Raw genomic sequence first — 14,152 nt, 5'->3', positions numbered from 1 at the left:
CTTAAGAGTCTAGGATAGCTAGAATTCAGGGGAGAAGGGATGTAAACTAGGATGTGAAATAAATCACATCTTTATTTTCCTAACCTTTAACCGAAATTTTTCACTGTATTCAATTACATACATAGACAATAAACCACATAACAGCAGCAGTCTGCGCAACTGCTTCAACAATAGGAAGCAAGGATGCTTCCTTACCACACACCATTAGCGCAGCTATCTGAAAATTACACTATGATCCTCCTTGCTGTGAATGCCAAGGGCACCTTCTCACACTAGTGACCTCGAATGGACACTGCATCTGACTCTGAAAAGGTTTAGGGCAGAAACAGTAACTGTGTGTGAACAGACATATAAAAATGTATCTATAGAGAGAGGGAGAGTAAAGGAAAAAGGATAAAATAATTAGGATAAAAATGAACAACTGGCAAATCTAGCGAAATGTATTATTGTTGTGATTCTTTAAGTCTGAAATTAAAGTACATGTGTTAATTGTATTACAAAATTTTTTGATAACAGTATTTCAGTATAATTGGTTTCCCATGTAATCATATGTACTGTATTTTATGCATCTAGAAGTGACTTCATAGACTTTACCAAATCACCAGAGGGACCCATGGTGCTTGAAGAGTGCCTGGGGACTAAACAGGACAGGCTTGTCATAAACTGGTCAGATCACTAAAAACCAAATGGACACTCCTCCTATTCCTTCCTCCCCAACTTCTTGGCATATAACAAGCTCCAGAGCCTGACTAAACTCGGGTGGGGGTGGGAGTGGAGAGACAGGAGTAACTAAGATGGAGCTGCTTACTTGTTCTGATGAGATGAAACCTCAGGATTGAAGTTAGTATTTATTTCAATATTAAACTAACTGAAGACGCTCCACTTGTTTAGACTGTTGGCTGAGGCCACGACCTCTGGGTGGAAAAGACCTGGCAGAGTTAACTAAGCCACTCTCTCTTCACTTCGCCCAGGGTGAGGAAAGGCGATGGACACTACAAAAGGCACAGAGATGTTAGCTGAACAGTGACAAGGGGAAGAAAATCTATGTGCTGAAAATGAGGACCACGGGGCCAGGTACCAGGAGCTCTGCATGGGAAAGAGAGGAGTTGGCGAGGCAGTGGGGGACGAAGCCGGGAGGATGTGTGACAGGAGCAGCGGCCTCCTGGTGTCGGCGCGAAGAATCAAGAGGAGCGAGGGACATCTTACTGTCAGAAAACAAAGGTGCTCTCAGAGCCACCTCGAGGGTGGAATCAGAAGGATAACAGGGCCGGCCTAAGGAACGGGCTCTAGCGCAGCGGCCTCCTGAGCATCGAGAGGAAAACGACGACTGTGATCCACTGGAGTGACGCCGAGGCACGGCCCAAGGGGAAGTTGCCCAGGAGTAAACTAAAGGAGTCACGGCTACGGCATGTCCCTGATCTCTATAAAAGGGGAAATGAGGAAAAGATAAATCTTTTGGTTGACTGAAAAAAGCACAACAGGAGACCTGCGCGTTAAGTTTATTTGGGGCAAAATGAGGACTATGGCCCAGGCGACAAGTGTCTCAGCTCGCTCGGAGGAACTGCTCCAAAGAGCTGAGGGGGAACTACACACGATTTCAGTCAAGCACGTGTTGGCAGACACTTGCTGCTAGTCACAAGGAGCAGATGTCACTGTCAACGACTTTGGTGCTTTTCTAGATACGAGGAAACGCAAGAATTTGGGCTCGTAAAATCTCCTGAAAGTACCTAACTACCTGCAGGTCTGTTCTGCCAGTTCTTCCTAGAGCACAGAGCGCTTCATTCCTGATCCTTCACCGGAACTCTTCCAGGTTGTGTTGAAGGTCAGTGGCTGCAGTGGCTAGTGGCTTAATCCTTGTAGAGGTAGATGCAAGTGCCAATTTTTAGTTGGCAGTTCAATGGGTAAAAGAATACAGAACGCTATGATTTGTTTGAGTTTTGTCTATTTGTTTTTGCTTTTTAGGGCCGCAGGTGTGGCATATGAAGTTCCCAGGACAGGGGTTGAATCAGAGCTATAGCTGCCAGCCTACACCACAGCCACAGCAACTCAGGATTTGAGCTGCATCTGTGACCTGCACCACAGCTCACAGCAACGCTGGATCCTTAACCCACTGAGAAATGCCAGGGACTGAACCCACATCCTCATGGATACTAGTCAGACTTGTCCCCGCTGAGCCACAACAGGAACTTTGATTTATTTAATTAATAAAATACTTTCTCCTCACTGAGTAGATTATATAGTTGTTGTAGTGACTTTAATTTGCTTTGATTTCTCCTAGAGATATGAGATATTTTATGACGACAGAAATCTTGCTGAGATGACACCACACGAATAATGGAATTCAGCAGTCGCCCTTGGGTGGCCAGAGGTCTCTTTAGGACACTGTGCCTAGGACACTGCTTTGATTCACTTAGAAGCCCTCTGCTATGGATGGGCAGTTTTATGCCAGGTATTTACATCTAGTCAACAGGCCATGGCTAAAACAGTAGGAGTCAGCGACCCAGGGAGAGAATATAAACACCACCATCGGAAGGCGTGACTTCCCGTCTGAAGGCGGCCTTACTCTGAAGGAGAAGAGCTTTCCTATGGAACATGCTGAGAGCACTAAGCAGACTGCATCTGCAACCCTAGCACGCTATGCCCTCCTCACCTACGGCCTGGTCTCCTGCAGTTTTCAGACCCTTTGCCACCAAACAAAGGTTGTGCCCTATACCTGTGCCCACTGGCACCTTCCTGTCAATCTCCTCACCATCCCTAGAGGGGGGCACACTGGTAAATAAGGGCCAGTCCATGCCTGGATCACAAAAAGCGAAGGGCTCAGATTTAACGGAGGGCTTTAAGCAGGAGTATGACTGGATCTAATTCACGTTTTTTTGTTTTGTTTTGTTTTGTTGTTTTTTTTTTTTTTTTTTTTTTTTTTGTCTTTTGGTTGTTGCTATTTCTTGGGCCGCTCCCACGGCATATGGAGGTTCCCAGGCTAGGGGTCGAATCGGAGCTGTAGCCACCGGCCTACGCCAGAGCCACAGCAACGCGGGATCCGAGCCGCGTCTGCAACCTACACCACAGCTCACGGCAACGCCGGATCGTTAACCCACTGAGCAAGGGCAGGGACCGAACCCGCAAACCTCATGGTTCCTAGTCGGATTCGTTAACCACTGCGCCACGACGGGAACTCCTCGTTTTTTTTTTTTTTTTAAGTCACTCTGGCTGCAGTGAGGACAAAGAACAGAAGAGATAAGCTGATGTGCGGAGGTTGATGCGGTGTCCACAGCTCACAGAGGTGACGGAGACACGGTAAGGAAGCTTTCTGGCCCAGCAGATGGTGAACCTGGCTTCTAGCTGTGGACAAAGAACGTAGTCTGCCACTGCAGCATACAAGAAATGTCACCCCTATCAAGCCACGAGCCACCACAGTGCGCCCTGAGCAGAATTCAGGGTGAAGGAAAGCAGGAAACATTCTGTGCTCTAGATATTTGCCCTGGACAGTCAGGATGCAGATCTAAGGAATAATTCCAATGAGTCCAGACTCTTGTATCTTCCCATATATAGAAAAGCACTAAAATCATTAACCTGAGATGTCTGGTTTTTTGTGATTAGCAGTAATCTTTGATGTTTGATTACATGGTTTTTTTTTTTTTTTTTTTTCCAACCAAAAACTCGTATATCCTGGCTCCCCTCTCACCTCTCTGGAGCAGTTACTCAGAGCTATCTGAGAGGATGTTTCCTGGGCTAGAGTCCTCAGTAAGGCACCCTGAGTGAAACCTAACTCGCAACTTTAGGTTGCATTTTTTCTTCAGCTAACACAGTGAACCCCTCCCATGACAAAAGTATTTAACACAACAAGAGCTATTTTTTTTTCTTTTTGGCTGCACCCATGGCATGTGGAAATTCCTGGGCCAGAGACCAAACCTGCACCATAGTAGCAAACCAAGATACAGCAGTGACAATGCTGGATCCCTAACCCACGGGGTCAGGAGGGAACGCCAACAAAAGCTATTTTAAAACAAAGCCAAGCTCAAAAGAAAATAAAAAGAAATAGAGGGAAACTCTTCAGTTAGAATTAAAAACAGAACATTCGGCGGAAGTGGTAATACATAGGTAATGAGATAAAATTCTTGCAGGCACCTCAAGATGGGATTTTTAACACTTGTTAAATGCAGAAAATATGGTTTTGAGTCTCACTTTCTATGGGAGCTAGATTTGAGATCCCTATATAAAAACAGAACCCCAGAAAGCAACAAGAAGCCTATTTCTGCTTGGGGCTTTGAGTGAGAAATCACAATCCTAAGACTATACCGTCTGCAGGTGTATCTGAACTTACACTACTTATGCGCTACAGAAATTCCAAAGTAAGGAATTAATATAAATTAGTCCCCCCCCAAAAAAAAAAACAAAACTAGGAGTTCCTACTGCAGCACAGCAGGTTAAGGACCTGGCATTGTCTCCGCAGCAGTTGGGTTTACTGGCAGATCACAGTGGGTTAAGGTTCTGGCATTGCTGCAGCTCAGATTCAGTCCCTGGTCTGGGAATTTCCATATGCCGCGGGTGCATCTGGAAACTACCCACCCTCCAAAAAAACCTAGTCCCATGACGGTGAACTCCTAGGGTAACTAAAAGAAACATAAATATTGCTCCGTAGAGAGAAATTTACAATCTGAGGCACTTGGGACTCCCATAGAAAACAATCAACCTGGCTAAAGATAAGCTCATGGTAAAAATAATTAACCTATGTTTTCGGGGTTTTTTTTTGTTTTTGTTTTTTTTTTTTTTGGTCTTTTTGCTGTTTCTTGGGCCGCTCCCTCGGCATATGGAGGTTTCCAGGCTAGGGGTCCAATCGGAGCTGTAGCCTCTAGCCTACGCCAGAGCCACAGCAACACCAGATCTGAGCCGCATCTGCAACCTACACCACAGCTCACGGTAACACCGGATCATCAACCCACTGAGCAAGGGCAGGGACCGAACCCGCAACCTCACGGTTCCTAGTCGGATTCGTTAACCACTGTGCCACGATGGGAACTCTTGTTTTCTGGTTTTTTTTAAATGGCTGAATCCACATCATGTGGAAGTTCCCAGGCCAGGGATTAAATTTGAGCCACGGCTGCAGTCTATGCTGCAGATTAGGGAATGCCGGATCCTTTAACCCACAGCAACAGGCCAGGGAAGGAACCCGCGCCTCCGCAGCAACCCGAGCCATGCAGTCGGATTTTTAACCCACTGCACCATGTTCCTTAACCTATGTTAATCCACAATCTAACATAAGAGGGAGTCAGTCCTACCACAAACAGGAATTTACACCCCAATAAACTGCGATAATAAAAGACTCTGAAAGAGACTTTAAAATTATTTTAAAATTAAAGAAAGAAGAGAAGCCAAGATGAAAGAACAGGGCGCCATGAAAAAGAGATGGTGGTGACCAGGAGTAAGCGACTGCAGCAAAGACGGTGAGACAAACGGATTCGAGGTGTATCTGAAGGGACAGTCCGCAGAACATGGAGGAAAGGAATGGAGAATTCCTATGCTTGAGCTTAAGCAACTAGGTGGAAGCTCTGCCCCCTTGGAAACGAGAAGGACTAAAGGAGGAAGAGCTTTCTGGAGGGTGGGTGGGTTTGGCAAGTTAAAGGTTAGGATGCCTGCTACAGATCCAGGCAGAGACATTAAGCAGAAGGTCCAATATTCAAATCTAGAGCTTAGTTAGAACACGGCTAAAGACAGTGAATATTGAATTGAGGAATCACCAACACAGAGGTAACATTTAAAAGCCTTGTCCATGACTATATGTGCACTCTTCAAGATGCAACTTGTATTTCCCATGAAGCCTTTTAAAACGGCCTCGTAAACAGGGTGATGGGTCTTGGAGTAACTTGCATCTCTCTCATACATTCTGTGACTTTGTTTCTTTACCTCTCTCATGATCCCAAACACCCAGCCCAGTGTGTAGCACACAACGAGGAATCAGTATGTTTACTTGGTTCCTGGATGAATGACGACCCTAAAGTTCCAAGTGCTCGTCACAGCATCTTGGAAAAGTGGCCACTCAAAAATGCTTACCAAATAAATACATGAGCTCACCTTCTGAGCAGCGAGGCTCTGACTGCTTTCACTCAGAGCCAAAGATGTAAAATACTGGATACACGCATCTAGCTCTGTTTGAGGTAAAGAAGCCAGCAACTGTCTGAGCTCTTCCTCAATGGAAGAATCCTGAAACAAAGGAAAAGACAGTCTTCATAATTAAACAACGGAGTATCACAAAACCTCCCCCCAAACCAAAGCCAAAACAAAACAGTAGAGACGAATCAGTGCTTTCAGTCTTAGACACAGTCCCCTTCCCCTGGCAATGGAGAATCGCTTCACTGCGACGCCCACACTGTGGCGTCTGCTACCTCAGTTGGGAAGACGTACCGCAGAGCAGAGCTCTGGACCTGCACCTCACAGGCCGCTTCAGTCTGACTCAAAAGAAACTGCTACACTCTTTCTAATGAAAGCTGACTTTTTAACATCCAGAAGTTGTTCCTGAGTTTCTAACAACTCACATCTAGTATATTTGGGTTTTTTTTTTTTTTTTTTTTTTTCCGGCATATAGAGGTTCCAAGGCTAGGGGTCGAATCGGAGCTGTAGCTGCCGGCTTACGCCACAGCCACAGCAGCACGGGATCTGAGCCGCGTCTGCAACTTACACCACAGCTCACGGCAACGCCGGATCCTCAACTCACTGAGTGAGGCCAGGGGTCGAACCCGCACCTTCATGGTTCCTGGTCGGATTCGTTAAGCACTGCACCATGACGGGAACTCCTGTTTTTCTATTTTTAAAAAACTAATTACAGGTTTTTCAGATTTTCATTTTCTAGAGAAGTCTAGGGAAAGTGCTCAGGAAACATGCTCTAATATCCCTATCAGTGGTTAATATTTAATATTTCTGTGTAGTAATATGTTAATATCTATATGTGGTGGTTCTCTAAGAACAATTTTGCATCCCAGGAAATATTCAGCAGTATCTGGGACACTTTTGATTGTTACATACAACTGGGAGATGCTACTGTGAGCAGATGCCAAGAATGCTGCCACAGGGTACAGAACAGCTTCCAGCAACAAAGAATTATTTGGCCCAAATGTCAGTAATACTGAGGTTGAGAAAAACTGATCTATAGCAACGTTAGAACAAAGGGCCAATTTATGGATGTTGATATGCTAAGAAGCCACCCTATAGTGTACAGGGACTCCCAACCCCCCAAAGGGAAAATAATTTAGGAGAAACAGGAATTAAAAAATCCTGGAATGGAACTACAATTTCAGGATTATACTCTAGTTTACCTGCTTGTGACAAGGAACCAACAAACTGCTTTTTAATGGTTATCTTGAACCCGAAGTGAAGATTATATATTAAACTAGCTTTCACTCACTAGTTTATTTTGTTTCTTTTGTTTTGTTTTTTGTTTTTGCTTTTTTTTTTTGCTTTTAAGGGCCACACCTGCGGCACATGGAGGTTCCCAGGCTAGGGGTCTAATCAGAGCTGTAGCTGTCGGCCTACGCCACAGCCACAGAAGCCCTGAATCCGAAATGGGTCTGCAACCTACACCGCAGCTCACGGCAACAACAGATCCTTAACCCACTGAGAGAGGTAAGGGATCGAACCCATGTCTTCATGGATACTACTCGGGTTTGTTAACCGCTGCGCCATGGCAGGAACTCCTACTTACTTCTTTTAAAGACGGCAAAGGAGGCGGGTGGAGAAAAAAGCGAAGATCACTTTCTTGGCTTCGTGCCAAACCAGTAAGAGTTCTCAGGTCACAGGCTTGAGCAATTATCCTATACTGGTAATCTAGTATAAAAGTATATTGTTAGCACTCAAATTAGCTTATGGTTTTTTCAAAGATTAAATGAAGAATTTAATTTTTAAACTACAAGTTTGTAATTCAAAATTTCCGAAGTTTTTTCCATAACTGTGACTGCATTTACGATACCAATAAGCTAAATATCCCACATTTCTATGACTGACCTTATAATTCTCAACATATATCTAGGTATATCACAATCTAACTAACCTTTTAAAAAAAAATAAATGTGAAAACAGACAGATCAGAACCAAATTAACTTCTCCTTTCTTTAAAAAGAAAAAAATTATTCCAGCGTTCAAAAGTTGGGTTTTTTTTGTTGTTTTTGTTTGTTTGTTTGTTTTGTCTTTTTGCTATTTCTTGGGCCGCTCCCGCATCATATGGAGGTTCCCAGGCTAGGGGTTGAATCGGAGCTGTAGCCACTGGCCTACGCCAGAGCCACAGCAACTCAGGATCCGAGCCGCATCTGTGACCTACACCACAGCTCACAGCAACGCCGGATCATTAACCCACTGAGCAAGGGCAGGGACCGAACCCGCAACCTCATGGTTCCTAGTTGGATTCGTTAACCACTGAGCCACGACGGGAACTCCCAAAAGCTGTTTTTTGATCAGTAATCAAAAAACCTGAGGTTCCGTTTAGATCTACAGTGCCCTAGTATGTGGTGCTTTGGCATTCCACGATGTCTATGAATAACCTGAGGTTCCAGACGGCAGTACTTTGTTTTAGCCTTCATGGTTTAGCCATTCCGTTCTTTATGTATTGGTTCCTCCCAAGTTCATGTGCTGAAATCTAAGCCCAATGTCAGGGCCTTTGTGAGGCGATTAAGTCAAGACAGTAGAGCCCTCATGACTGGGATTAGTGTCCTCATAAAAGAGGCCCCAGAGGAATTCTCTTGTGGCACAGCAGGTTTAGGATCCGGTGCTGTCACTGCAGCAGCTTGGGTTGCTGCTGTGGAGAGGGTTTGATCTCTAGTCTGGGAACTTCCACATGCTGAAGGCGTGGCCAAAAAAAAAAAAAAAAGAGAGAGAGACCCCTTCTGCCTCATCAGATAGCAAATCTGCTGGCATCCTGACTTAGTATTTCCCAGCTTTCGGAGAACTATGAGAAATATACTTCTGCGACTTATAAGCTACCCAGTATATGGTATTTTGTTACAGCAGCCAAATGGACTAAGCCACGTGTCAAAAACAAAACTGCAGAGTTCCCATCGTGGCTCAGTGTGTTAAGAACCTGACATAGTTTCCGTGAGGATGAGGGTTCGATCACTGGCCTCACTCAGTGGGTTAAGGATGCAGCATCGTTACAAGCTGTGGCATAGGTAACAAATGTAGCGTGGATCCAGTGCTGCTGTGGCTGTAGTGTAGGCAGGTAGCTACAGCTCTGACTGACTCGTAGCCGGGGAACTTCCATGCAGTGCAGGTGTAGCCATTAAAAAACAAAAACATGCATCCACTAAAGGAGACTTTTCTTTTAGCTACATCTGAGGCGTGTACAAGTTCTCAGACCAGGGATTGAACCTGCAACATTATTTTAATAATGGCACTTCATAACTTGGGTAAGTTCTTGAAAATCAAGTGGGGAACGTTTTCAAAATCTCTGTGCCAGGGCTCCAACTTTGATTTGAAACAGATTTTTATTCTAGGTTTCCACTCACATTAAGTAAGTTTATTTTTACATTATAAATTATTATAATTATAGCCACCAGTCAAACTAATTAACTTATATGGCAATTGAGATCTTAGTCTGTGACTGAACTTTTCTTTGAAAACATTATTCTTTTTTATTTGTTTACCTAAATTTTTTTGGCTACACCCATGCATGTGGAAGTTCCTAGGCCAGGGATCAAACCTGAGCTGCAGCTGCAGTCTGCACCACAGCTGCAGCAACGCCAGATCCTTAACCTGGTGCCCCACAGGAGACATCTTGTTTACCCATTTTTATAAGATGATTCCGCTAAAAAAGGGTACTTTAGACCCTAACAAAGTGTACTTTAGAGCAGATCTGAGCTCTCCCTTCATGTACTTTTACTGCAGAACTTGAGACTTAAATACAATGAAATATTTTAAAACTTCATTAAAGAACAACAGGCACATGGAAACGAGGTACATTTGACTAATCATCAGCGTTGAGCCAGACTGTCAAAGTGAAAGCAAATATAACCTGGGTACAGCCAGCAATTAAAATACATTTCATTAAATAGGAACCAAAAGAGAATGCAAATACAGCTTTGGCCATAATCATCAGAATCACGAGTTTCTCTAAGCAAGTAAAAGCTCATTCTGGTAGAAAGTTATACAAATGTATCTATCTCAGGGTGTCCTTACCAAACACAAAGGGCTACCAGGCCAGCAGGTTCTGAACTTTCTCTATCACTGGAGTTTCTCTTAAATTTCTTTGAAAATACTGTTTGCATATATTAATATTTCCTGAACGTCTCCTTCCCTGTCTTTGACATCAGAAATCAGAGCTGGCTGACAGTGTGCCCTGTGCTCGGGGCTCGTTACCGTGCCAGTGATGGGCCTCTGACATCTCCTGCACGGCCTGCAGTCGTGCTGCTCTGTCATCCGACCTGCTCTTCCTCAGGAGCAGCCACACAGGACATTCATGATCTTCCACATCGACTGTGCTGAAAGTGTCTTTGCAAAAAGGAAAAAGAAAGACAATGTAAACAGTTAAAACAACACCTGCATCCTCACATTTATTAAGACAATAGTTTATAAATATCTGAAATCTACAATAGCAAAGTTAACATCCATTTCCAGATGCGGCTGATGACTGACAGGTTTGTTCCCAGTTCTATCATATTATCTTGTTTCATTCATTGTTTTATTTATATGTGCTTTTGTTTTCTATATTACATTGCTTTCACAATGTGGACTTTTTTTAGCTCTTTTTCCCTAAAAATCTTTTTATTATTGAAAATATCAAGCATATGAATGGATTAAAAAATAACACATTAACATCCACATGCTTACCACAACCAGATTTAATAAATATTACTTTGCCATATTTGCTTAATCTAAATGGATATGTATTTTTTTTCTGAAATATGTGAAAAGAAGTTGCAGAAATAATGACATTTCAACCTTTCAAGAGTTCAATAGGCATCCCCTAAGAATAAGCCTGTACTTTCCTATATAATCACAATGCCACTATAACAGCCAAGGAGACCAAAAAAAATCTTCCAAATTATTTAAAATTCAGTCTAACTCCATATTCAAATTTCTCTACTTGTCCTCCAAATATCTGGAAACCTGGATTTTTTTTTTTAAAACCAGGTCTCTTCAGTATCTTAATTCTAGGAAGTCTCTCCACCTTTTCTTTTTCATGATGCCAACTTTTATTTTTAGGGCTACACTTGCAGCATATAGAGGTTCCCAGGCTAGAGGTCAAATCAGAGCTGTAGCCACTAGCCTACACTAAAGCCACAGCCATGTAGGATCTGAGCTGTGTACACCACAGATCACAGCAACACTGGATCCCTGACCCACTGATCAAGGTCAGGGATCGAACCCACGTCCTCGTGGATACTAGTCAGATTTGTTTCTGCTGAGCCACGACGGGAACTCCAATGATGCCAACTTTTTAAAGAGATCAGGTCAGCTGTTTTATAGCTAGCTCCACAACGTAGATTTGCCAGATTGCAAAATGTGCATTTCTGATGCAATGTTCTTATTATCAGAAAGCATGGGAGGAGTCCCCGTCGTGGCGCAGTGGTTAACGAATCTGACTAGGAACCATGAGGTTGCAGGTTCGATCCCTGGCCTTGCTCAGTGGGTTAAGGATTCGGCGTTGCCGAGAGCTGTGGTGTAGGTTTCAGACGAGGCTCGGATTCCGCATTGCTATGGCTCTGGCGTAGGCCAGCGGCTATAGCTCTGATTAGACCCCTAGCCTGGGAACCTCCATGTGCTGCAGGAGTGGCCATAGAAAAGGCAAAAAAAAAAAAAAAAGAAAGCATGGGAATAATTTTCTGATGAATTTTAAATTTTGAAACATTCATCAAAAGAAGGGCATAGTTTCCATATTTACTTATAACTAACAACGATGCATTCACAAAGATAGAAGAAAACAGTCCCTTAAAATTAATATAGCTGAAGAGAGTACCATTACTCAATTTTCCATAGCTATAATAAATGTCACGATAAGAAAAGGAAAAAAAAAATCTCAGGTTTATCTCTGAATGACTTTCAGTTTACCAATAAGGACTCTATGTTAAATGTGTGAGCTTACCAGCAAATGGACTCCGTAATATCTTGGCTGATGTTGCCAATACTTTTCTTACTGCTTTGTGGAGTTCTTTTCTTGCCTGGTAGGTGATTCCTAAAATGATTACAAATTTAAATAAAACCAAGTATGTACTCGTTAACGCTACACTCTAATACTGCAAAGAAAAAAAAAAAAGTACAAACAAAACTTCAATTTTTTCCAAAAAGAAAATATAAAACAGAACTGTCTCTTTTTATTGTCACTATTACAGCAACTAAAACCATTATGGGAACACAGAACTCTAGATCCCAAAATCAGACTGCTTTTCTAGTCAGGAAAAAAGTAAAAACAAAACAAAAGCAAAAACATTATCTAACTAAAGGTAACAAAAAGCCTCATATACCATTCAAGAAAACGTCACTTAAAAATACCCCTCTCTAAGTAAAGTGTGGCACTACATTACTAATGAGGTTAAGCTTCACTCTAGAGGTAAATTATAAGCTATAAAGATTACCTGTGGAACTGAAATTGTAACACATCATAAAAGCAGGTTGAAATTACAGGAGGGTAAAATAATAATAAATACAAATAGGAGAGAGTGGTGATTTATAAGGTGTTGACAGAGGAGCAGCAAAACCTGCCCACTCAAGGACCATAACATGCTCAGAGGCAGTTATTCTGGCTGATGATATAGGAATAGGAGCTGTAATTCTCATGTGATGTAAATACAAGGCTACTCATATTCTGACTAAAGAGCCTCCTCTGCTGTAAAACTTCATGTGCATCAAGCAACTGTCTGATTACTAACTGGGTTTCCACGCGACCTAAATGTGGCAAAGGGAAATGTTCTGACCAGTAAAAACAGGTTTTGCAGCCTCCACGACCGATTTTTTTTCCCTCTGGAAATAAACTGGTATTCATATTTATGAATCCATCTCATGAGTTTAGTGTGCATGAAAAAATGCCTTAGAGCAAACGTATTTCTAAGGGACAAATCATGTTTTTTTTCCCCTAGGGCCGCACTCGTGGCGTATGGAGATTCCCAGGCTAGGGGTCCAATGGGAGCTACAGCGGCCAGCCTACACCACAGCCACAGCAATGCCAGATCCGAGCCAAGCATGAGACCTACACCATAGCTCACGGCAATGCCGGATCCCTAATCCACTGAGCAAAGCCAGGGATTGAACCCACAACCTCATGGTTTCTAGTTGGATTCGTTTCCACTGCACCATGATGGGAACTCCACAAAATCATGTTCTTATGCTTGCTAAACTGAGGACAGAGTTCCCGACTGGACCTCTAGCCTGGGAACCTCCATATGCCGTGGGTGTGGCCCTAAAAAGCAAAATCAATCAATCAACCAATAAAAACATAAATAAAAAAATTAAATAAACTGAGGACCAGCCTCCGAACTGACACAGCCCTCAAAAAGGTGTGGAACTCCAAGTTTAGGCCAAGACATCTGGCTGGTCTTCATGTGACTGACTCAAGGACAGGAGAGCTGTAAATGTGGGTTAAATAAGAAAGTTCAAAATCTGACCTTCAATTCATTCTTTAGGAACTTGATTCTCACAGAGTTTGGTGATTCTTAGTGAACTGAACTTACTTTATTAACACTGTTTTAAATACTCATTTAAAGTTTTTTTCTTCCAGTTTTACTGAGATACAACTGACATAGAGCTCAATGTAAATTTAAGGTGTGCAGCACAATGGCTTGACTTACATACATCATGAAATGATGACCACAGTAAGTTTAGTGAACATCTACTATCTCATATAGACACAAACATTAAAGAAAGAGAAAAAAACTTTTTTCTTTGTGATGAGAATTTTTAAGGTTCACTCTCTTTGACAAGTAACAGACAGCAGTGTTAGGTACATCTATATTTACATTTATTAATGTTGTGCAGCATTACTCCCTAGTACAACTTACAACTGGAAGTCTGTCCATTTTGACCACCTTCATCCAATGCCCCTCCCCCCACGCACGCCCCTCTGGTCAGCACAAACCTGATCTCTCTTCCTATGAGTCTGTCTGTTCTGAAGTATAACTGACCTACGACACTGTGTCAGCTCCTGGTATACAACACAGTGATGCCATATTTTCTATACATT

The 14,152-nt window shown here is 42.8% G+C and overlaps 1 protein-coding gene across 31 annotated transcripts in view; it reads right to left on the bottom strand.

The window, feature by feature from the left end:
* SERAC1 (serine active site containing 1) overlaps window positions 1-14,152 on the bottom strand; it is a 67,698-nt gene that overhangs the window by 32,540 nt on the left and 21,006 nt on the right. For 30 of the 31 annotated variants that reach the window (XR_014844064.1, XR_014844106.1, XR_014844105.1 and 27 more), the window contains 4 exons: window positions 12,062-12,151; window positions 10,336-10,467; window positions 7,694-7,815; window positions 6,070-6,198 (listed from right to left, as the gene is read on the bottom strand). Coding sequence is in view for 14 of the 31 variants with exons in the window: in XM_021086405.2 (XP_020942064.1) it covers window positions 6,070-6,198; window positions 7,694-7,815; window positions 10,336-10,467; window positions 12,062-12,151 (473 nt within the window). In the remaining 17 variants the exon portion in view is untranslated. Of the gene's footprint in view, window positions 1-6,069; window positions 6,199-7,693; window positions 8,256-8,476; window positions 10,468-12,061; window positions 12,152-14,152 lie in introns of all 31 variants that reach the window. The other variant, XM_085022767.1, reaches the window with a different exon arrangement.

This window comes from Sus scrofa, chromosome 1 (genome assembly GCF_054392235.1).
Source record: "Sus scrofa isolate SSC_HxYL_T2T_F1_AM1 chromosome 1, Sscrofa_HxYL_maternal_Yorkshire_Landrace_v2.0, whole genome shotgun sequence".
In the NCBI taxonomy this organism is placed as follows: domain Eukaryota; kingdom Metazoa; phylum Chordata; class Mammalia; order Artiodactyla; family Suidae; genus Sus; species Sus scrofa.
The sequence above is the reverse complement of the archived record's forward strand: the minus strand, read 5'-3'. Positions and strand labels throughout refer to the sequence as shown.